A 22,615-nucleotide genomic window follows, 5' to 3' on the forward strand; every position below is an offset into this window, starting at 1 on the left:
GTGTGTGTACGTACATAAAGATGAATGGTATAAATGATATTTGATATTCTTTGAAAGATCAGAAACTAATTTTTCCTATACTTTTTCATTTTCATTCACACTTTCCACTAGTCCTTTAAATTGAGGGCAAGCCCCCCCCCAATAAAACCTGTGTTTGCAACTAAGTGGAGACTTTTTGGAGGATTAGATTTTGCCCCATCTTCTCACCTTTAATCCAAGCAAATAATCACTGAAATATTTCTCATTCCTTGCAAAATGATTTAAGATGAGGTATGGTGAAAATATTGCACTAACTTGTAAATAAACTTTAATTTTCTCTTATAATATATGGCCATGGCTGCTACTGCTGTAGGTTTGCTGAAAAACACAATTTTTAAAAATCGAAGCCCAACCCTGGAAAAGGTGCCTCAGGAGGCTAGTATTTGCCATGAAGTATGGATCCATAGCTTCACAGTGGCTAAGTACAGACAGTCGAAAAGCCTGAGGCTGAATCAATTCAGTCCTTGCAGGTTGGTCTAAACTGCACAGATTAAACTGAGAAATAACTGGACACACAGTTAGTTTTCGTTCAGGAAATGCAGCCACATGCCTGCAGTGGCTCCAACCAGAAGCGGGGTGGGGTGCCAGAGCACAGCTTTCTGGCATGTAGGCAGCATGGGCTGTGTGTTTGCTTCCTCTTCCTGCTGCTCCTGAGGTCTCTGGGATGTGCAGTCCACAATCACAACAGGATTCTGTAGGGTTGTTCATCACTTCCTTTTCCTGCTTCCAGGTGCTTCTGGGACTTGTAGCAGTAACTTTTCAGTAAGTTTTTAACAGAGCAGGGCAGCTCTGTACTTGGGGAAAGGGGTTTTAACCCCCCTCCCTGGCCCCAGATCCCAGCCAGGGTTTGCCTAGTGGGGAGGGGGCTGTCTCTGCTTCTCCCCCACAACTCTTTTTTGCTGGTGCACAGTCCAGCCCAGGGCTGGAAAGCATGCTGGGATGCTGCAGGACTCTGATTTACCTTGAACCAGGAAGGGGCCTGGGACAGAAGTCTCATGAACTGGTTTGACCCAAATCAGTTACTACATCTGATACTGCGTTCAACCAGGTTTATCATAAACCAGTTTCAGCCATTTTGAGACTGGTTTATGTGCACTGAATGTCTGTTCTGTTACAGGTGTAAACCAGTTTCCAATCACTTAAACTGGTTTGTATGTAACTTCTGTCCCTAGCCAGTATATTCTAGAGAAGAAGTATTAGCAAGATTAACCTTTAACAAGCCATCCTCAAAATTATTGTGTTGCCTGTATGCCCTACTAGATTAAATCCAGTGAGATCTAATGGTTGCCATACTCATCTGCATCCTTTTCTGTGTGTGATCTTAGGAGACTTTCTCTTAGCATGTTTCTGTTCTCAGGCAGGGTGATTTTCAAAGGAGTATCTGTGAAATGAATTAAATTCAGCCCAGGTATTGGTCCCTGGATCCCACTTCAGTAGAACTAGATGACCTTCACTTAAGGGATGTGGACTTGGCCGCATTCATCTCCGTGGAATCCCATGCCTTTCCCAACTCTTCTTTGTTCTACATCTCAAAGTAATAGAATAAGGTTACCTTATTTTATGCATTTTACTAAGCAATCTCAGTATTTTCCTTGGGAACTACTATAGTGTGAAGAACAGGAATACCTTTATAGAGGGGACGACCAGTGTGGTCCTCCAGCCATGTTGTTAGTCCTGTCAGCTGCCAGTGGTGTATCTTCTGTGCTTGATCTCAGAATGTTCTTGAAGAATGGTGGATGCCTTAAATCACCCTAGAAACTGAGCAAAAGAGGCCTTTAAACATGCCATATATTCATAATAAATCAACTGGAATGGGTGTAACAGATCCTTGCCTATCTCAGACATACTGCAGTTGCTGAATTCCTTCTAAGGAGTTTGAGAACTCCTCTTTACATACCTGGTATCTAGATATTTGGTAAATAATTTCTAGATCCACAGCCTAGGTAAGGAGCCCCAAATATACATTTCCTCAGAAGATTTTTCTTATTCTAATGCTAGTTTGTGAATTAATGTAGCCTGGCTTTATTGTCTGATTACAATCCTGGGCAATGGAATAAAGTTCCTTTGCTATTGAGAAACATTCTTGAGAGACCAGAGACTCAGAGCAGTGACTTTTAGAAAGCGAGTGATGGCAAAGGTATGAGTACTGCTGAGCGAATGACTTGGTCACAATCATCACAAATTCAAAAATAAGTTCACACCAGTATTGAAGAGTTGCCTTTTGAGGACTATAATCTGTTTCCTTTTTAATTGGAAAGGAATCGGAAGGGTATGTCAAGCCAAAGTAAAAATGTCTCTCTTGATGTATACAGAATCGTATTCAACTTCTGGACTCCTAACTAATCTTGAATTAGTTATTTTTTCAAATACACTAGACATTGAGTAACCTATAGAAAAGTCCTATTTGTCTGTTCCATATCAGGTATCTTTGGGTGGTCGTCTGATTTTTATTTTTTTTTCTCATTTTAATTCCCCTTCCCATGCAGCTTCTATATCTTATACAGAACCTGGTGGATGCATATCCACTATTTTTAGAAACCATTTCCTAATTGAGATTTCAGTGTAGTACTCTCTATCTTTGAAGGCCCTTCCATTTCACCTAAGTGGTATCATGTTCATTCTTTCTCTTTTTGTTAAGAGAATTTGTACTAGCTAACACCTCAATCTGTAGGGTGTGAGAAATTCAGGTTAGGGTGACTAGGTCACCTTACAGTTAAGTAAAACTCCATGAAGGCAGTAATACTCAATCTTTGGGCAGAATCGTTACAGAAAATTAATTTTCATAAGCACCAGTTAATATGCCTACCTCCTGTTTTTCTTGTAAAGATGAAATTCCATGTTAGACTTTCTTATGGCTTTTCCTTTTTTTTCTTTTCAAAATGAAATGCATTAAATCATCTAGACTCATGGCATTTTGGCAGTAAGATTAAGGGCCAGGTTATCTCCTCTCAAAGACTTCCTCTTTTTAGAGAACTTTCTGAATAAACTAAAATCCCTTTGAGTTAGAGCTCTTTCCAGGAGGACCTGGTCAACACCTGTGGCTGTTTAAGAAAGGTTGATATTTGCATGGTCAGTAGAGCAGCTTTGAATTTATTCTGTACATTTAGAAAGCACTATTTGATTTTTAACAACTTCTAGATCAGATGCCCAGTTTGGCAGAGCTGTTCTACAGTCATCATATGATTAGGAAATCTAATTGCCCACGTCCTTAAATGGCAACTACTGGTTGCAGTAGCTTACAGTGACTGAGGGTTCTACAAGATGCCTTTGTCCACACAGATCCCATGACCAGCCTTCCTTCCAAGGTGATGGAGTCCTTCCCTGGATTTCTTTTAGTGAAGGAAATGAGTGGGATTTGGGACTTCGCTGTGCAAGGTACAGCAGTGTTCAGGTTGTGTGCGCAGCCCCAGTGGAGATTTCTTGCTAAAAGATTCCTGGCCTTATGCATGAGGTGCAAAAACCAACAGTAGGATCCATGTGGGCAAAGGTATCTCAGAGAACTCCAGTTACTGTAAGGTAAGTCAATTCTGTTTAGATATTTGACAACACAGAGGATGCATTGTAACCAAAATATATGAGGAGTATTGTCAGGTATGCAGGACAGGTAGTAAGATGAAAATGTTTTGTAGTAGCTTGCTGCATGTATGCATTAGAGCAAAAATATTTGGTTTAAATATGCTTAGGTATTTAGATTTCATAGACATTAAGGTGGAAGGGACCTTGGAAGATCGAGTCCAGCCCCCCACCTGAAGGGGAGGAGGTCAGCTGGGGTCATAGGATCCCAGCAAGATAAGCATCCAATTTGCTGTTGAAGGTGTTCAGTGTAGGTGCTTGAACCACCTCCACTGGCAGACTGTTCCAGACTTTGGGGACTCGGACAGCAAAGAAATTCTTCCTTATGTCCAGCCTGAATCGGTCTCGCAGTAGTTTATGACAGTTCAACTTGGTCATCCCTTGGGGCGCTCTGGTGAACAAACGTTCCCCCAGGTACTGGTGATCACCCCGATTAAACTTTTATAGGTGGCCATCAGATCACCCCTGAGCCTGCTTTTCCAGGCTAAAGAGCCCATGGCTGCTGATTACCATATTTCCCATTTGGTACAGGGTAAGACACAAATGCTGCAATATTGCTAATCCAAAACCTTCTAAAATTTCAAACTCAAGCTTCAAAAGAATTACTTTTTTCTAACAGTAAGATTTCTTGCTTTCTGCTTTTTAGCCCTTCATGTCCTACACCCACTGAGCCTTTTTGAGTATGCTAGGGCCACTTTTTCGTGGTGGGTTTTTTCCCCTCTCCTCTGTCATGGGGGTTCTGACCTTGCTATACTTTTGTATATGAAAAATGAGGTTCTTGGGACCAGATTTGTTAAAATAAATAAATAAAACAGTATATACTGTAGGTCTCAAAATAAAAATTGCAAGGAGTGGCAATGCTTGAAATTATGGGAAATCCTTTCTTAAAATTATACATGGAGTTGGTCTCTTCTTTACATGTTTTGCATGTTGCCTGATGTATTTGTGTGTTTTTTGGCAGGTAGAAATGACCTCATTAGAAAGGTTGCAGCTAAGATTTCTATTTAAAAAAAAAAAAAAATTGGATAATTGGCGACCCTCTTGGTGGCCTTTTGATTTAATGCTTAGCAATATCGGTTTGCTATTCACTTAAGCTAGGATAGGGATGATCCTGTCTCAAGCAGAAGATTGAACTAAATGGTCTCTGGAGGTCCCTTCCAGCCCCACTGCTCTAGGATTTATGATTTCTCTGATTTGGTGCTTTTTCTTTTGCCGTGACAGCTGAGGATTGACTTACTGCTGTTGCCAAATGGCAAGCATAGTTACATAGGTGTTGGAACATTAGTACAATTCCAGTCCTATGAAAGTTGATGGTAAAGCTGCCACTGGATTTCTTTGGGGCCTGTACTTTACCCAAGGAGTCAAAGATTGAATTTTGATGCTAATAGTAACATCTTTGAAGCTTTGGATAGGTCTCTTTTTAGCCTTTGTCTGAGAGTTAAGTCATTGGTAAAAGAAAGCTAATACTGAACTGAGTGGCATGGTTGCAGTGAGGTTTGGTTAATGTTTGGATGAAATGAAAAATATTTACAATAAAGTGTCTTTCAGAGATGTATTGTATCACCTTTTTAGGCTGTCTTATAAAGTCAAGGTTTATCATGTTCACTTGGTAGACTGAGGGTGCTAAGATCTGTCAGGCTTAAGTGAAATTTATTAGAATTCAACTTCTCATTCCATAGCAAGGGGAAAGAAAGGCCTGTGATTGATTCCTGTAATTTCCTCTCCCAGGGAGAGATGGCACTATATGAACGAAATCAGAGTAATTATTGCCCCGTCAATAAAGTTTTTAGTTGCTTAGTGCAACCAAGTTACTGTATGTAGCGGCCTGGTTCCTTGACACTTTCCATGCTATCTTTAATCACTAGTGTGCTGATTTAATGCTTAACTAGATGTGGTTCTGTATGGGCTAGTCAATTATTTTTAGTCATCTCAATCTAAGGTGTATATAGTTCTGAGAGATAAGTCTATCAAGCTGTAAAACTTTGTGAATGAATTGACTGTGTTTACCCCAATTTCCGGTGGAAATATTTATAATCTTGGTACTCTTGGTTTCCAGACATTTAGCAAGTAGTCATTAGATATTTTTGTTTAAAGTGGAGGAAATTCAGTTGTCAGGTGCTAGTTGGCTTCTGTGTCATAAACTAGTTATGTTTATACTTAAAACTTAAATACTATTTTTAAATAGTGTTATGTTCAATTAGTATAGAATTAAATTATTTTGACCTTTTTTTTAGGCGAATACCTCTATTTAATATTCTAACTATAATTTTTAGGCTTGGAACAACACGTGATTCCTGTAGTGAAGATATGTATAGTACCTTGCTACAAAGGTATCATCAGTTGGAACAGGAGATGGGTCAAGTTGCTGAAGCATGGCTTGAATGCCAGAAAAGAATAGATGATTATGTAGATGAACAGGTAAGGACTATGTAACTAATTACTTGACATTGTAGTAAATGTAAAACGTAAAAGGTGCATGTTGCATATACTTTCTCATCTATGTAGTCTAGAAATCCTAACTGTTATTCAGGGAATGTAAAATTGAGGGATCCAGTGAAACTTATTTAATCTGAATTTCACTAAAACTTACTCAAGATAAGTGTGTTGTAGTAATGATTTTTATATAAGACAGGGGTTTTGTTTTTACCAGACATTTATTAAAAATTTAATCAACGCATTTCTTGTATGCTGTAAGCTATGAATATTCCCAGTAAGTGCTTCGATAACAAGTAATGTAATCCTGTGCAGCACATTACAAGAAATTATATTGAATATGTGTATTCATGGCTGGTACACAATTTTAAAGATAGCCTCGAAGCTGAAAAGAATTTTTGCTATCAGATTTTTGTAGTAGTCTACATAGTAGTATAATATAAGAAATCCTAGATTTATTATGTGATATATTATCCTTTTTTATAAGAAAGTAGGGCCCCCGACAGATGTTAAAGCAATGGCAAAATTGAGTTCATAGGAATTTTGTGCTGCATCCCAAACACTGTGTCTTCTACCATGCCAGACATCCAGGGGATAGGGCTTAAAATTCCTCCAATCCTAATTGTGCTGCTACAGAACTGGCCTGATCTTGCAGATTTGGGTAGGGAGTGACTCTTTCCTGGACCCAAGGTTGTCCCTAGCAGGTTGCAGACCTGGAGATGTCTGGAGTGAGATTGGCCCCTATAGTCCCAGTTTGGGTTTGAGAGCCCAGGCTACTTGGGGCTAGGTCTGATGGATTAATCTGCCCCCCAACAGTCCTGCATTCAGTCAACACCCTAAGCTGTTGGGAGCCAGGGCCAACAGTCAGTTGACCTGGCCCCTCCATGGCCCTGGGACAGCCCAGCTGCATTCAGGGTCTTTAAAAATTCCTGAGACCTCAGGTTACATGAGTCTCTCTTCTCCCATCCCAGGGTCTAAAAACTGCATGTTAGGTCTGGCTTCCTGCAACCTGGCATTTTAACGTGCCCTGCCCTGAAACCCCCATGGAGGTTGAAGAGTAAGGCAGGAATGCGGGGAGACCAGTGGACATGGTGTACCTTGACTTGAGCAAGGCTTTTGATATGGTCTCCCACAAAATTCACACAGGCAAGCTAAGGAAGTATGGGTTTGATGAATTAACTGTGAAGTAGATAGAAAACTGGCTGGATCATTGGGCTCAGAAGGTAGTAGTCAATAGCTTGATGTCTAGTTGGCAGCCAGTATCAAGTGGAGTGCCCCAAGGGTTGGTCCTGGGGCTGGTTTTGTTCAGTATCTTCTTCAACAACCTAAAAGATGGCATAGAGTGCAGCCTCAGCATGTTTGCAGATGACACCAAGCTGGGGGGAGTAGTAGATGCAATGGAGGCTGGATAGGTTTAGGATTCAGAGAAACCTAGACAGATCAAAGGATTGGACCAAAAAATCTTACCAGGCTCGATAAGGACAAATTCAAAGGCCTGCACTTAGGCTGGAACAATCCCATGCACCAGTACAAGCTGGGGACTGACTGGCTGGGCAGAAACTCTGCAGAAAAAGTCCTGGGGGTTACAGTGGACAAGAGGCTAAATGTGAGCCAGCAGTGTGTCCTTGTTGCGAAGAAGGCTAATGGCATACTGAACTGCATTGGTAGGTGTGTTGCCAGCAGATCAAGGGAGGTAATTATTCCCTTCAATTTAGCACTGGTGAGGCTGCATCTGCAGTACTGTGTTTAGCTTTGGGCCCCTCACTACAGAAAGGGTGTGGACAAACTGGTCCAGCAGAAGGCAACAAAATGGTGAGGGGGGCTAGGGGACATGACTTATGAGGAGAGGCTGAGGGAACTGGGTTTATTTAACTGAGAGAAAAGAAGACTGAGGAGGCTTTAATAGCAGCATTCAACTACTTGAAGGCGGTTTCAAAAAAGGATGGAGGTAGACTGTCCTTGGTGGTGACAGATGACGGAACAAGAAGCAGTGGTCTCAAGTTATATTAAGGGAAGTTTAGGTTAGGTATTAGGGAAAACTTTCTCACTAGGAGGGTAGTTAAACACTGGAACAGGTTACCGAGAGAGGTGGTGGAGTCTCCATCCTTGGAGGCTTTAAAGACCCAGCTACACAAAGCTTTGGCTGGGATGATCTAGTTGGAGATGGTCCTACTTTGAGCAGGGGGTTGGACTAGATAACCTCCCGAGGTCCCTTCCAACCCTAACTTTATCTCTGTATGATTCTATGAAAGGCTGCTGAGCTTTTGGGTTGCCTGGTTCCCATTAGGGGGAGCCCTTTGGCTCCCTCTGCTGGAGAACCTTTGCAACCTGCTCCCACTGCAGCCTGTTTTGGCACCCAGACCAGGACTGTCCCAGTCCTGATCCTGCCTTCAGCCCCATGCTAGTGCTAACAGCCAGCTGATTTATCAACATCAGCAGATAGGTGGTTGTTGGGGGGCGGCAGGGGAAGCAGTGCATCTTGTGATGCCAGATGATCCAGCAAAGACCTATTACCTAGTATGTGACATGCAAGACCCGCAAATTTAAAGCTTGATGGAAACCAGCAAAAAAAAGGTCTAATTTTTTTGGTGGCCACCTTTTTGTGGCTGGTTTGCCATTTTTATGCGACTAATATAGGCTCCATGACTAGCTGCATGTTTTAGATTGTAACTGTATACCAACCATGTTCCCATGGAGCTTCCATGAGCAGGATCCTATGTTGTCTTGCACCTCTGCAAAGCCATATAAATAACCATACTTTTTAACATTTTAATACAGTTTAAAATTACTTTGTACATGCAGCATGTCTGAATTTATTGTGCAATTAACTAATTAACTGCACAATAAGTATAAAATGCTGGGGGCCTAGAGAGTACAACATAATGAATACAAAAAATCGCACTAAAATGAGTTTACTTCACAATAGTCAGCTTATTTTAATTTGCATCCTTGATTTGACTACAATATTCATGTATTAACAATTGAATAAAAATGCTGACAGTCTGACTTGCATCTTTGCTTTTTAGAGTAAAATTGCAGGCATCACACAAACTGTTGAAGTGGGAACTATTTTTACATATGTAAATAGTAGTGTTTCCTTTACGTGGACCTCTGAGTCTCAGAAAAACTGTAAGCCTTTGCAGACTTCTTTTGTAAGTAGGAGGAAAAAAGTGGGTATCCTCTGTAAACTATTTACCCAGTGTCTGAGTGCAGGCTTTGACCAAACTCTCAAATTGTTATATGTATGAGAAAATGCTACAAAAATGTGGTATGGTTTTGAGAGGTGTCTGATAACTTGTGTAATGAGATACAAGGTTCAGCTGAACCTTGTGATTTTTAGTGTGGTGGAGGACACCTCTACCATACCACCTCTTGCAATAGATGAACCTCAGAAGAAAGATTTTTCTTTTTACAATAGTAATTGTGAAAGCAGGATGCTACATGCTTCCAGAGGTCCTGATCTTGAGGACATGAGTGAAAAATGAAGAGCTGAGCTAGACTCCCTGCCCATTAGAGATGGGGAATGAGGAAAGGGAGCAAGTCCCTGGGGTAGAGATAGGGGAAAATGGGTTTCAGTAGCACAAGAAGTTTAACTGTAGCCTCAAATGATGTTTGTTTCTTCTGGTGGAGATTTTGTAGGGACTGGGAAGCAGGGTGAAGGACCTGTCTCATAGCTTGTGTAATGAGAAATGTGAATCAGATGAACCTTGTGACTACTTGGTGTGGTAGAGGACCTGCAATAGGTAAGCCTCCAAAGAAAGAGAGCAGAACAAAGGAGCAGCAGGGCAGCACCCTGCCCACTCCACACACTGCGGCCCCTGGCCTAGGGAGCTGGCAGGGGTCTCCCTGTTGCTCCATTCTCTTCTCAGGACTAGAGTCATTGTTCCAACTCCCATTTTAAAGTCAGCAGGGCCAGGAACTAGTGATAGGGAAAGCCTCTCTGAGCCTGCTTTCTGCCCTCCACAGGCTTTTAAATTACTGCCCCCACCTCCTAGCTGGTTGGCAGGGATGCAGTTGAAAGCTGGAAGGGCTGGGAACTGTTCGGGGGGGAAAGCTTCCCTGAGCTTCTGAAATAAGCTGTTCCCTTCCTGGATGAGGAGTGTCCAAGCATTCATTCTTGCAAGAGTTTTTCTCTCACAAAGGAAGCCTTTCAGGTTGACACAGGGAAGATTTTATTCTGGAGGGGGCATGTTTACCATGAGAGAGAATGAGTGGGTACATGTAGCTTCTACCAGGAGAGTGACAGATATGTTACACCTGTACATGGCCTATGAAAGCATGGTCAGTTTCTGTGAGTTGCATACTTGTGCATACAGTCAGAATTGAAAGAGGACTCTTGTACCAATGAAAACTTTCTGTTGATGGGGAATAAGCTATGCAAGACAGCTGAGGCTAGGGAAAAATTGTACCATCTTTATAGAATCTAGACATGGAGGCAGTTGTGAACCTGTATGCAAGGAATAACTGAGCAAAGTTTGGATTACTCATTTGGCTTCCAGGATTTTTCTATGAGACAAGGTAGAAGAAATTTAGCTAATAAGGGAGAGTTGCGTTCGGGGGAAAAAATCACCTGAAGAATTTGGAGGCAAAAGAACCGTCTACAAGCAAATGTTAATGTCTCTGGTACCTTGAACCCTAAATATCTTGGAGACTTTTGAGAGAATGGATAGAAGTTCAAAGGGACATTTGCCAATACCTAGCTTTTTTACTGAAGTACCTATAAAATAGATCATACCATCAGAAAAACATTGGAACAAAATTATCTTATTGTTCAGGAATTAAACAGAACACTATATTTTTAAACCCAAAAGAAAGCGACAGATATTACCTATTGTGTATGACTGAGCAAACAAGTTACTCTAAGTTAACATGTGAATTTATAGCATGCCAGATAATCCACAGTAACTGCCTATATGTATGTTCTTACCTCATGGTAAATGCAAGGTGGTTTTCATGACTTTCATTTGAGGAGTCAGCTTTATGTGGTAGATAAATTCATAGTAGTTAATCGCATCTGCTTTAAGTGAAATTTTAAGGACAGACAATGATTATTAAAAAAAAAAACACAAAGAAAACACACACTTTAAAAACTGCTTATCCAGCTTCTTACAAGAGAACAAGTTCCTGGCACCATCAGAAGGATAAATACTTCCTATTTTGTGCAAGCCTGAAAAGGTGAGTTACCAGAATGCAAATGTTCATCAGGGAAAGGCTAATACTGCAGGTCTCCCATAACCAGCACCCACCTCACTCTTAAAAGACTTCAGGGGTCAGTAGGGACATCTTAAAATTCAGTCTGTGTCATTATCAGCAGCCAGCATAAAGAATATTAAATGTTTTCAAAAGGAATTATTGCTTGTGAGCCTCATTTATTTCTTTAAGATGGATTATTTTGGAAGCTTGGCTGCTTTTTAAAGTATTGAATTCCCACAGAAGCGCTAAAAACAACTTAGTCATTATGGTACAAATAATTTGCATAATGAGGCTACCTAACTATTTAAAAGGTAATGAGACTGGAGTAGCTCTTTATGCTGTTGCTTCAGTAACTTGAAGATGAAGGTGTGTGCACCAAACCTGTCACAGTGGTACACTTAAAGCTTTTTTTGGTTTTATTCTTTTCTGTTTTGGAGTATTGTGTTTCCATGTAAAAAATTCTTTACACTTTTGACTTCAAAGTCACAGCCTAGGAAATCACTGAAGAGAAGTTGCACCTTCCTCAGGCACCATCTTTCAGGGGTTATCCTTTGTTTCTAATGGCTTAAAGTGCAAGATCCAACCTCTCTTCACATTGCTTGCTCCCACCAGGGAGAAAAATTAGAGCTAATACTTACATGAAATGCTTTTGTCCTCCTGTACAGGGTTGGAAGAGAAGCTTTTTGCTTGTCCCTACTCTCCTGTGTTTCTGAACAAAGACATCTGATAATCCTGCTCAAACACCAAACATGTTAGATAATCTCAAGCTACCACATGCATTAACCATTGTGTTGTAGTACAAACTTGACCAATTGGTTGTAACACAGCCACATAAGGTAGAGGCATATTTTTTCACTATTTTTTAGGTGCTTACATTTCATGGCAATAGGAACTATGTGAATGTTTGGCAGAGAAAATGACAAAGAATAAATGCTGAATTCATATGGGAGACCTAACACAGATGTCCCTTTTGGTGCTTAGATGTTTAACCAAGGCACCTAATGTCAGTCAGGAGAATCCTGCCTAACCTTTTGGACTCCTAAGCTTGTACTAGTCAAGTCATAGATGCATTTATTTTCTGCTACTTAAGTCTTAATGGTGCCTGATTAGTGCCTGAGCCCTGTCAAGATGCATAAAATAATGCGTTTACCTGCCTATTTTACTTGCCAGGTCTGTGTGTGGCTGGGACACAGCAGCTATGAGGACTGCTGTCTCCTACTAGGAGAGTTTTTTTTTTTTTTTATTTTTAGTGAGGTTTTTTTTGTGGATTTCATGGGCAATGCCTGAAATTAGCAAAAAATGAGTAGGCCCCTAAACATAGGTGGGCTAGAATCATAGAACCATAGAAAAGGTTGGAAGGGACCCCAGGAGGCCATCTAGTCCAACCCCCTGCGCAAAGCAGGAGCAGCCACAACTAGATCATCCCATCCGAAGCTTTGTCTAGCCAGGTCTTGAAAACCTCCAAGGATGGAGACTCTACAGCCTCTCTGGGTGACCTGTTCCAGTGCTTTATTACATTTCTAGTGAGGAAAATTCTTCCTAATATCTAACCTAAACTTTGCCTGTGGCAACTTGAGACCATTGCTCCGTGTTTTGTCATCTGCCACCACAGAAAATAGTGCAGCTCCATCCTTTTTTGAACCCCACTTCAGGTAGCTCTTAAATCCCCCCTCAGTCATCTCTTCTCCAGACTAAATAAGCCCAGTTTCCTCAGTCTTTCCACATAAGTCATGTTCCCCAGCCCCCTCACCATTTTTATTGCCCTGCATTGGACCCTCTTCAGTTTGTGCACATCCTTTCTGTAGTGGAGGGCCCAAAACTGAACATAATACTCCAGATGTGGCCTCACCAGTGCTGAATAGAGGGGAAGAATCACTTCCTTTAACCTACTGGCAACATTCTGCTACCAATGCAGCCCAATATGCCACTGGGCTTCTTCGCAACAAGGGCACACTGCTGGCTCATATTCAGCTTATTTTCCACTGTAATCTGCAGGTCCTTTTCTGCAGAGCTGCTGGCCAGCCAGTCAGCCTCCAGCCTGTACTGGTGCATGAGATTTTTCTGTCCTATGTGCAGGACTTTTTTGCATTTGTCCTTGCTGAACCTCATGCAATTCCTTTTGATCCAATCCTCCAATTTGTCCACATCACTCTGAATCTTAGATGCACTGGACAGTAGGGCTACTCCCCGCCCCCATCGTGGTGTCATCTACAAACCTGCTGGGGTGCACGCTATGCCATCTTCCAGGTTGTTGTTGAACCTTTCTGACATTGAACAAAATCAGCCCCAGGACTGACCCCTGGGGCACTCCACTTTGATGCTGCAGCCAGTTTTCTATCCACCATACAGTCTATTCATCTACTCAGTATACATTAGCTTGCCTGTGAGACTACCATGGGAGACCATATCAAAAGCTTTGCTAATATCAAGGTACACCACAACCACTGGTCTCCAAACATCCACAGAGCCAGTCACCTCATCATAGAAGGCAAACGGGTGGTCAGGCCTGACTTGCCCCTAGTGAATCCATACTGATTGGTTTCTAATCACCTTTTTCTCCTCCAAGTGCTTAGAAATGGATTCCTTAAGGATCTGTGCCGTGATTTGTCCCGGGACTGAGGTGAGGCTGACTGCTCTGTAGTTCTATGGATCCTTTTTCTTCCCTTTCTGAAATATGGGCACTGTTTGCCCTTTTTCAATCATCTGGAATCTCTCCTGATTGCCACGAGTGTTCAAAGATGATGGCAAATGACTCTGCAGTTGCATCAGCCAACTCCTTCAGCACCCTCAGGTGCATCCCATCTGGCCACATTGACTTGTACACACCCAGCTTTTCTAAATAGTTCCTAACCTGTTCTTTCAGCACTGAGGGCTGCTCACCTCCTCCCCAAACTGCTGCTCAGTGTATTATTCTGGAAGCTGACGTTGCCTGTCAAGACAGGCAAAAAAGGCATTGAGCACTTGAGCCTTTCTGCATCCTCTGTCATGAGGTTGCCTACCCCATTCAGTAAGAGACCCAACACTTTCCCTGATCCTCCTCTTGCAACCGACATACTTGTAGAAACCCTTCTTGTTCCCCTTCACATCCCTTGCTAGCTGCACTTCCAGTTGCGCTTTGGCCTTCCTGACTTCATCTGTGCAGGTCTGAGCGATGCTTTTATATTCTTCCCTAGTTATTTCTTCAAGTTTGGACTTCTTATAAGCTTCTGTTCTGTGAGTTAGTTTACTGAAGAGTTTCCTCCTAAGCCAAGCTGGTCTTCTGCCATGCTTGCTAGTCTTCCTGCACATTGGGATGGTTTGTTCCTGCACTCTCAGTAAGGCTTCTTTGAAGTACAGCCAGCTCTCCTGGACTCCTCTCCCTCTGTCTGGCTTCCCAGGGGATCCTGCCCATGAATTTCCCTGAGGTGAGTCTAAATCTGCTTTTCTGAAGTCCAGGGTACTGTGCTGTTCTCCATCCTTCCTTTCCTCAGGATCTTGAACTCTGTCATCTCGTGGTCACTGCTGCCCCAGTTGCCATCCACTACTACATTCCACACCAATTCTTCCCTGATTATGAGCAGCACATCGAGACTAGCACGGCCTCTAGTTGGCTGCTCCAGCACCAGGAAATTGTCCCCAGTACTCTACAAGAACTTCCTGGATCACCTGTGCACTGCTGTATTGTCCTTCCAGCAGATGTCTGGGTGATTTGAAGTCCCCTATGAGAACGAGGGCCTGTGATCAGAAAACATCTGCTAACTGTTTGAAGAAAGCCTCAGTCACCACTTCCTCCTGGTCTGGTGGTCTATAGCAGACCCCCACCACAACATCACATCACCATTGTTGCTTTCCCCTCAGGCCTGTTAAGAGTGTCTCTGGGTTAGGGTCAATCTCCAGCTTCATACTGGAGCTCTGAGCAATCATGCAGCTCTTTTACATAAAGTGCAATCCCTCCTCTTCTCCCCTGCCTGTCCTTCCCACACAGTTTGTACCCATCCATGACCATGCTCCAGTCCTGCGAGCTCCTACCACATCTCTATTTCAATCATGTCACAGCTCCGTGACTCTGCGAGGAATTCCAGTTCTTCCTGCTTGTTTCCCAGGCTCTGTGCATTTATGTTCAGATACCTGAGGTAACTAGTCGATTTTTCCCTGATCTTTTTCAGGAACCTCCCCTGTTACCCCCTCCTACTTGCTTTTCCTCCAGGTGTCCCTCTTCCCCACTTACCTCAGGGCTCCATCCCCCACTGAATCTAGTTGAAAGCCCTCCTTACTAGGTTATCAAGCCTGTCTGCAAAAATGCTCTTCCCTCTCTTCATCAGGTGGGTCCCATCTCTTCCCAGAAATCCTTCTTGGAAGAATATCCCATGGTTGAAGAAGCCAAATCCCTGCTGGTGACATCACCTGTGCAGCCAGGTGTTGATTTGCAGGGTACACCTGCCTGGGTCCTTTCCCTTAACTGGAAGGATGGATGAATACACAATTTGAGCCCAGATCCCTGTTGTCACTCTCTTAATATGCTCAGGGTCTCCTCTGGCAGTATCATTAGTGCCCACATGCATGAGCGGCATGGGGTAGTAGTCAGAGGGCTGGATAAGCCTCAGTAGTCCATCCGTGACATCTTGGATCCAGGCTCTGAGCAAGCAGTAGACCTCCCAAGTCTAATTTGTATGTTGTGAGTTCCCGTAGGTAGCAGGGTTCCTAAAACACTGAGCTTTCCGGTACTATAATCTGCTCTTAGGTTAACAGACCAGGGACACACAGCAGTGAGTGGTAGAGACAAGGAATGTTCTTGGAGTTTCTTGACTTCTGCCCAGGGCAATATATTTCAATGCATTTTGGGTTCCATCTGCATGTTGCATTTGTAAGGTGTCATTTAAAGTTAGTTGTGCCTTATGTGGTCACCCAGCCACACATTGAATCAGTTAATGGCACAATAAAAAGAGGAACAGGCTACAAAGTTATTCCACAAAGTATGTGCAACACCTTTGTAGCTGCTCCCTAATTTACCATTAATAGAACATGTGGCCAAGGGCTCCTGTGGCTGGGAGCCCTGTCAACTCATTGGAGCTCCCAGCTCTGGAGGCCCATGTGCACCCCCACAGTTGGGAGCTTGCATCTGCTGTGATCTCCAAGCTGGGCATAGCCCCACACAGCCCTGCAGCTGGGAGACTGCAACTGCTGCAGTCTCCCAGCCGCGGAGATACATGGGGTGCCCCCATGGTTGGGGGATAATGATGACTACTGTCTCCCTGCTAAGGGGTTGTGTGGGGCCCAGTGCAGCTAGAAGATCGCAGCAGCTGAAGGGAAATTCCAGTTGTAAGAGTTTGCTTCCTGCTGGTGCAGGAGGAGCAATAAAGTGTGATATGATCTGATTTGTGATTCTGTAATCATGTGTCCTGCCATGCACATGTGATACGGCGAGAGGCATGATGATGTAGATTGTGCATTAGAGCCCATCATGCCTTTTACCTGCATGTGACGAGCGGCCCTTGGAAGTGGTACCAATAAGCCATGGTTCATCAGCATTTCATGCCCACTGTTTTAAAATTATTACTTGACAAACAATTGCTTTTTGCATAGAGGACACGCAAATCCATTAGAGCAAAAATAAACAAAAAAAAAATCAGAGAAAATCATCATCAAATAGCAGAAATTCAAATCCCATTCGATTTATATCTGATTTGGTATCAGATGATAAATATGTGCTGACTTTGAAGTTCTAGCACATTTACTCGCATCTAAGATGACTCTGAATTTAAGATGACTGACACCCCTCCCCGCCCCCCCCCGAATTGGATTCTCTACCTGGAAAAGTCCTAATTTTAATTATTGGGGGCATTGTCCTAAATTCATCCCCACCCCACTGCTATGGTGGGGGGTGAAGGGCTGGATCCTTGGCCCTTGTCTCACTCTCTACCCTTGCACTCTGCCTTCCTCCACCCTTTTACCTTCTGCTGTAGCTCTGCTCCTTTGGAGCGCTCAGCAGCAGCATGCTTCTAGCCTGGCAAGGGTGCAGCAATAGTAGATCCTGCAGGCAGTCTCAGGGCTGGAGCTGGAGCAGAATGTAAGTGGGGAAGGTGGGAGAGGAGGGAGAGTTTGCATGGTGGAGCAGGGGTTGGGGAAGGCAGGCACAGGCATGGGAGTGGGGTGGGGGTGGCAGGCTTCAGGTTTCCCTTGTTCTCTACCATGCTCCTATTAGTTGTGCCCCTTCCTTTGTCCTCCCCAACCTCAAACAAAGCTGTTCCAGCCTAGGGCAGGTGGCAACTCAGCTTTGGCTTTAGCCTGTGGCCTGGGTCCAAGCTAGAACTGAGCCACCACCTGTCCTAGGTCATGTTGATTGGGGGTGGCTGATCTTGGATTTGAGTAAATTATGGTAATTTACTCAGGTGCTCAGTGCTCAGGTGCTAAAGTGCTCAGATGTAGAGGAGAAGAGTTTATAGATTTCGTAAACGTTAGGGCTGGAAGGGACCTTGTAAGATCATTGGGTCCAACCCCTTGGCCAAGGGACAGGAAGTCAGCTAGGTTCAAAGGATACCAGCAAGATAAACGTCCAAATGTTTCTTGGGGGGAGTCTGTTCAGGCCTCAGGGGCTCAGACAGTAAAGAAGTTTTTCCTTATGTCCATCCTAAAATGGTCCTGCAGGAGTTTGTGACCATTGGACTCTGTCATCCCCAGTTTGAATTGGTATTTCTTAAATTGGTTAACACTATATTTTACTGTAAGTGGTAACATTTTAAAATCCTATGAAAGTTTTAGTTTTTTTGCAAGTGATCTTAAAAATTAAGTTTTAACTAGTGTAACCCAGTGAGTCTTAGGGAACACATCTTTGTGAAATAATTATATTATGAGTGCTTTTGAATTTCTGCTACTTAATGTAATAACGAATGACAGAATATGTCAAGGGAAACCTGGAATATGTGTTCTCCCTTTTCAGTGAGCCAGTTCTTCCAAATTGGAAGACTAATAGGAAAAAAAATAATTCTGGGACTTCGCTGTGTTAAAATCAACTGACATTTTTGCATTCTCTCAAAGTGAGGGTATGTGATAAATCTGAAGCGTGCTGCTTTTGGACAAATGCAACTTGCCCATAATGGTAATTTTTCCAGCAATGTTGCCTCAAGGCGTGGTATAATTTAATAGGAGCCATTTTTGAGAACTGGATAAACTGTAGATAAAGAATACATTTGAGAAAGATAGTGAACCTTAAATGCTGGTGATCTAGATCATTAACTGCAGGTGATGAATTCAAGAAATCCCAACTTCAAAATCGCATGTAATCTTCTCTTAATATGTGAATCAGTAAATAAAATGTTATCGGATATTAGATGTCAGACATTTTGCTTGTTGTCAAAGTGTTTTGTGAACTATGAAATAGAGCAGAAAGCCAATATGAAGACATTAAAAAACAAACAAACCAGAATTGTAAAATGGTGTGTGGGTGGGCAGGTGGGTCTGTGACAGCTGAATTTTTCAATGTGTTTGTGTTTATTTGTTAGTTAGCCAGTTCTTAAGGAGGTAACAAGAGCACTTGGAAAATAAACTTCATCTCTAATATTGAATAACCTACTTGACTCTCTCTTTCATTGGATAAGGTACTTGTAAATATTCTGAAATAAGTGTAGGTGTAATAGATGCAATAAAACTTGGTGGTAACTTACCACAGTGTAGTAGTACCATGTTTAGACTAACAGGCTGTCTTGAAATCCTGTTCTAGATGGCAATGAAAACAAAACAGCGCATGTTAAAAGAAGACTGGGAGTTTTTTAAACAGAGGCGTTTTATTGAGGAGCAGGTAAGATTCTGGTTTTTAACTTTTAATTTTATACTAAGTAACTTGAATATTTCTAGTATGTTGTGACACAAGCACTTGGCAGTGAAACAGTAATCTGTACATTAATCATACGCAGTCTAATTTTATCACCAGGTGGGGAGGGGACTTCTTTACATCTTTTGTAGGAGCTGTGCCCTTTTGCAGAAAGAATGTGAGATTCATGGAAGCAGGATGGACTGTTGGCAGGAGGGTGTATGACTCTAACCCAAGGGTTAGCAACTATGGCCCACAGGCCAGATCCAGCCCACGAAGATTTTTTTTTTTAACTGAGCTTGCCAAGCTCCAGGACAAAATAAACTACAAGGAGTGCTTTGGGATGCTTGGAGGAGCTACAGCCATAGCAATGCAGTCTGTGCTGAGCTAGGCAGGGCCATGCTGGTGCCTCTATCTCAGTCCTGGCTGCTGCCCAGCACAAGGGGCTTCAGAACGTGTGAAGAGCTGCAATGGCAGTAGCAGCAGGGCCCGGGACAGAAGTGCTAGCAGATCCCTGACAAGCCCAGTGAATGGTGCAGAATGGCTTAAGGATGCACACTGTGGCTGCGTCTTGGCCTGCATGGTCTGTTCTGTACTTTGCACCAAGCTGATCAGTGACATGTTGCTGGCCCTGTCCCGTTCCTTGCTGCTACAGCAGGTAACCAGCAGAGTGCACTTTGGGATATGTGATGGAGCTGGGCAGTCCATTCTGCATGGTGTGCTGGGAAGTAGCTACAGCATTTGGGACGAGAACAGAGGCACCAACGTGTCTCTGATCAGCCTAGTACGTGGTGCAGAAGAGACCACATGGCTGCAGCTGTGGCAGCAGTTATGGCTCCTCCACATGTCCCAAAGCACACTGCACTGGGCAGCGGCAGTAGGGATAGATACCAACGTGTCCATGAGTAGCTTGGCACAGACCACATGGCCATGGCTACAGCCCTGGCTGTTGCTCCAGCAGTTGTACTTTGGGATGCTTCTTGCAGTCTGCCAGTCCTGGAACTTGGTGTACCACATGCTTGTGAGCAGCTGCAACAGGGATTGCGACAGGGGTTCCAGCATATCACCTACCAGACACAGGCTCCCCAAGCAGCCAGGTAATGAGCTGCTTGGTGCTGCACTTGCTCAGTTGTAGTGGATGGGTGTGCTTTGTGGGTAGGAACGTTCTGCTCTGATGCATGCTGCAGACTGGCAGGGGCTTGCTTGCAACCCAATGGCTAGGGACAGAAATTACATGCAAACCGGTATAAATGATCAGAAACTTGTTCAAATCTGTAACACAACAGAAGTTCAGTATACATAAACAGCTTTCAAAATGGCTGAAACTGATCTAAGATGAACCAGGTTGGATGTAATTAGCAGACTTAACTGATTTAGGTTAAATGGGTGCATTGAACTTCTGTCTTAGATCCCTCCCAGATTCAAGTTAACTTGCAGCCCCCAACGTCCCAGGATGCTTTGCACCTCCCCTGCAAACCTTCAAAGACTTAATCAATTCAGCCTCAAGCTTTTTTGATGGTCTGTACTTAGCCCCTGTGTCTTTCCCACAACAAAGAAATTGCAAAGAGCTGTGGTGAGTTCCTGAAATTTACTCAAAGGAGTGCCACTGATTAATTCAACAGCCATGTCAGCCAGGCAGTCCAGTAATCTTCGTATACATGCTCTCCTGAAGGAGCCACCAACTGCCATGTTGTTGAAGAAAAGATGAATCTGATGGTGAATGTGTTCAATGAGCATTGGACTTAATTACATTTTTGTGGAGAGCAACGACAAAACAGTATGCTCTGTTTGTCAAGACCCTGTTTCAAGGTTTAAGGAATACAGTATTAGGCACCACTTTGATACACATCATAAAGACAAGGTATGACTGCTTGGTGGGGCAACTTAAGAGTTACAAACTAGAAGGTCGGAGAAACAGTTTGTGTAGTCAGCAGACTATTTTTCGAAGACACGTTGAACAAAATTTAGCAGTTGCTCAAGTTATTGTATGGCTATGTTGTTTGCTGATCGTGGGAGACTTTTTACAGATGGTGAATTCACAAAGGAGTGTGTAATGAAAATGATTTGAGGAGTTAGGTCCTGAGAAAAAAACAAAAAAGAACTTCAAACATGAGATGAGCCTTTGTGCTTATACTATGAGCAGACGAGTTGAAGAGATTGGGATGGATTTGCTTTGCACACTGAAAGAAAAAGCCAAAATGTTCCAGTACTTGTCATTAGCACTTGATGAGAATAAAGATGTCAGATACAGCTCAACTGCTCATATTTGTGTGAGGAATAGACTCACTGTTTGTGGAGCTTGGTGCACTTCAGGGTTTTTGAAAGGTACAACCAGAGGAGAAGACTTATTTCTCATGGTATGCAAAATAACATGCATCTGCTGAGGTGGGAGAAACTGAAAAGCTTAATGAATGACATGTAGAACATGACAGGATGCAAGGTTGGTGTCACAGGATACATCAACAACAGAATGCAAAAACTGAATAATCCTCCTGTACAGCTTCATCACATTCATCAATGAAACAGTAGAACCAGAAGCCAGCATGCATGGGGACGAGCCACTCGGTGACAGTGTAGATTGAGGTAGTCAGTGGGTGAGGGGGGGAGGGGAGAGTAAATATAGCTGGTAAATAGTAGAGAGGTTAACTGGGGAGTTAGAGGTTAGGCGAGTTATAATGCGTCATAAATCCAACGTCTGTATTAGTCCATGATTTTTTGTATCCAGTAGGTTGATGAAGTGAAGTTTGTAGGCTCATCTGTGAAAGGTGTTTTATAAATTCCCTTTGAGGATTAGAACTGAGAGACTGGAGAGGCAGTGGTTTTCTTGTGAGAAATGTGCTCCCGCAGGTAATTGGGTATTCTTAACTTTGATAGATTGTTGGTGTGCATTCAATCGGACAAGAATACCCAATTATTCTGACCTGACGGGACTGAATGTATTTAAGTCAGCTGATCCAGACTATCTCCACTCTAGAGTACTAAAGGAATTGGCTGAGGTCATTGCAGGACCCCTAGCACGGCTTTACGAGCACTCATGGTGCTCTGGTGTGGTGCCAGAGGACTGGAAGAGGGCCAACATGGTTCCCATCTTCAAAAAGGGGAAGGAGGAGGACCTGGGAAACTATAGGCTGGTTAGTCTTACCTTGATCCTGGGCAAGGTTTTTGAGAAAATTTATTCTGGCACATATACACGAGGGGCCAGGAAGGGAGGTCATGCTTAGGGGCAACCAACATGGGTTCATTAGTGGCAGGTCCTGTAAAACCAACCTGGTGGCCTTCTACAACCAGATCACCAAATTATTAGATGCAGGGGTAGCAGTGGACATAGTCTTCCTGGACTTTCGGAAGGCCTTCAACACTGTCTCTGACCCTGTTCTCATTAAGAAACTGGGGGACTGTGGTGTCGACACCCACACAGTCAATTGGGTCGCCAACTGGCTGGAGGGCCGCACCCAGAGTGGTGGTGGATGGGTCATTTTTAGCCTGGAGGGATGTGGGCGGTGGCATTCTGCAGGGCTCGGTCCTCAGGCCTGCGCTGTTCAACATCTTCATCAGTGACCTGGACGAGGGGGTAAAAAGCACCCTGTTCAA

At 43.2% G+C, this 22,615-nt stretch overlaps 1 protein-coding gene across 3 annotated transcripts in view; it reads left to right on the plus strand.

Annotated features, from left to right (window-relative positions):
* Positions 1-22,615, plus strand: part of FAM193A (family with sequence similarity 193 member A) — a 95,728-nt gene that overhangs the window by 18,763 nt on the left and 54,350 nt on the right. For all 3 annotated transcript variants that reach the window (XM_019553128.1, XM_019553129.1, XM_019553130.1), the window contains exons 7-8: positions 5,886-6,030; positions 18,935-19,012. In XM_019553128.1, coding sequence (XP_019408673.1) covers positions 5,886-6,030; positions 18,935-19,012 — 223 coding nt within the window. The remainder of the gene's footprint in view (positions 1-5,885; positions 6,031-18,934; positions 19,013-22,615) is intronic.

The sequence above is a fragment of the Crocodylus porosus genome, unplaced genomic scaffold (genome assembly GCF_001723895.1).
Source record: "Crocodylus porosus isolate Cpor-Errol unplaced genomic scaffold, CroPor_comp1, whole genome shotgun sequence".
Classification (NCBI taxonomy): Eukaryota; Metazoa; Chordata; order Crocodylia; family Crocodylidae; genus Crocodylus; species Crocodylus porosus.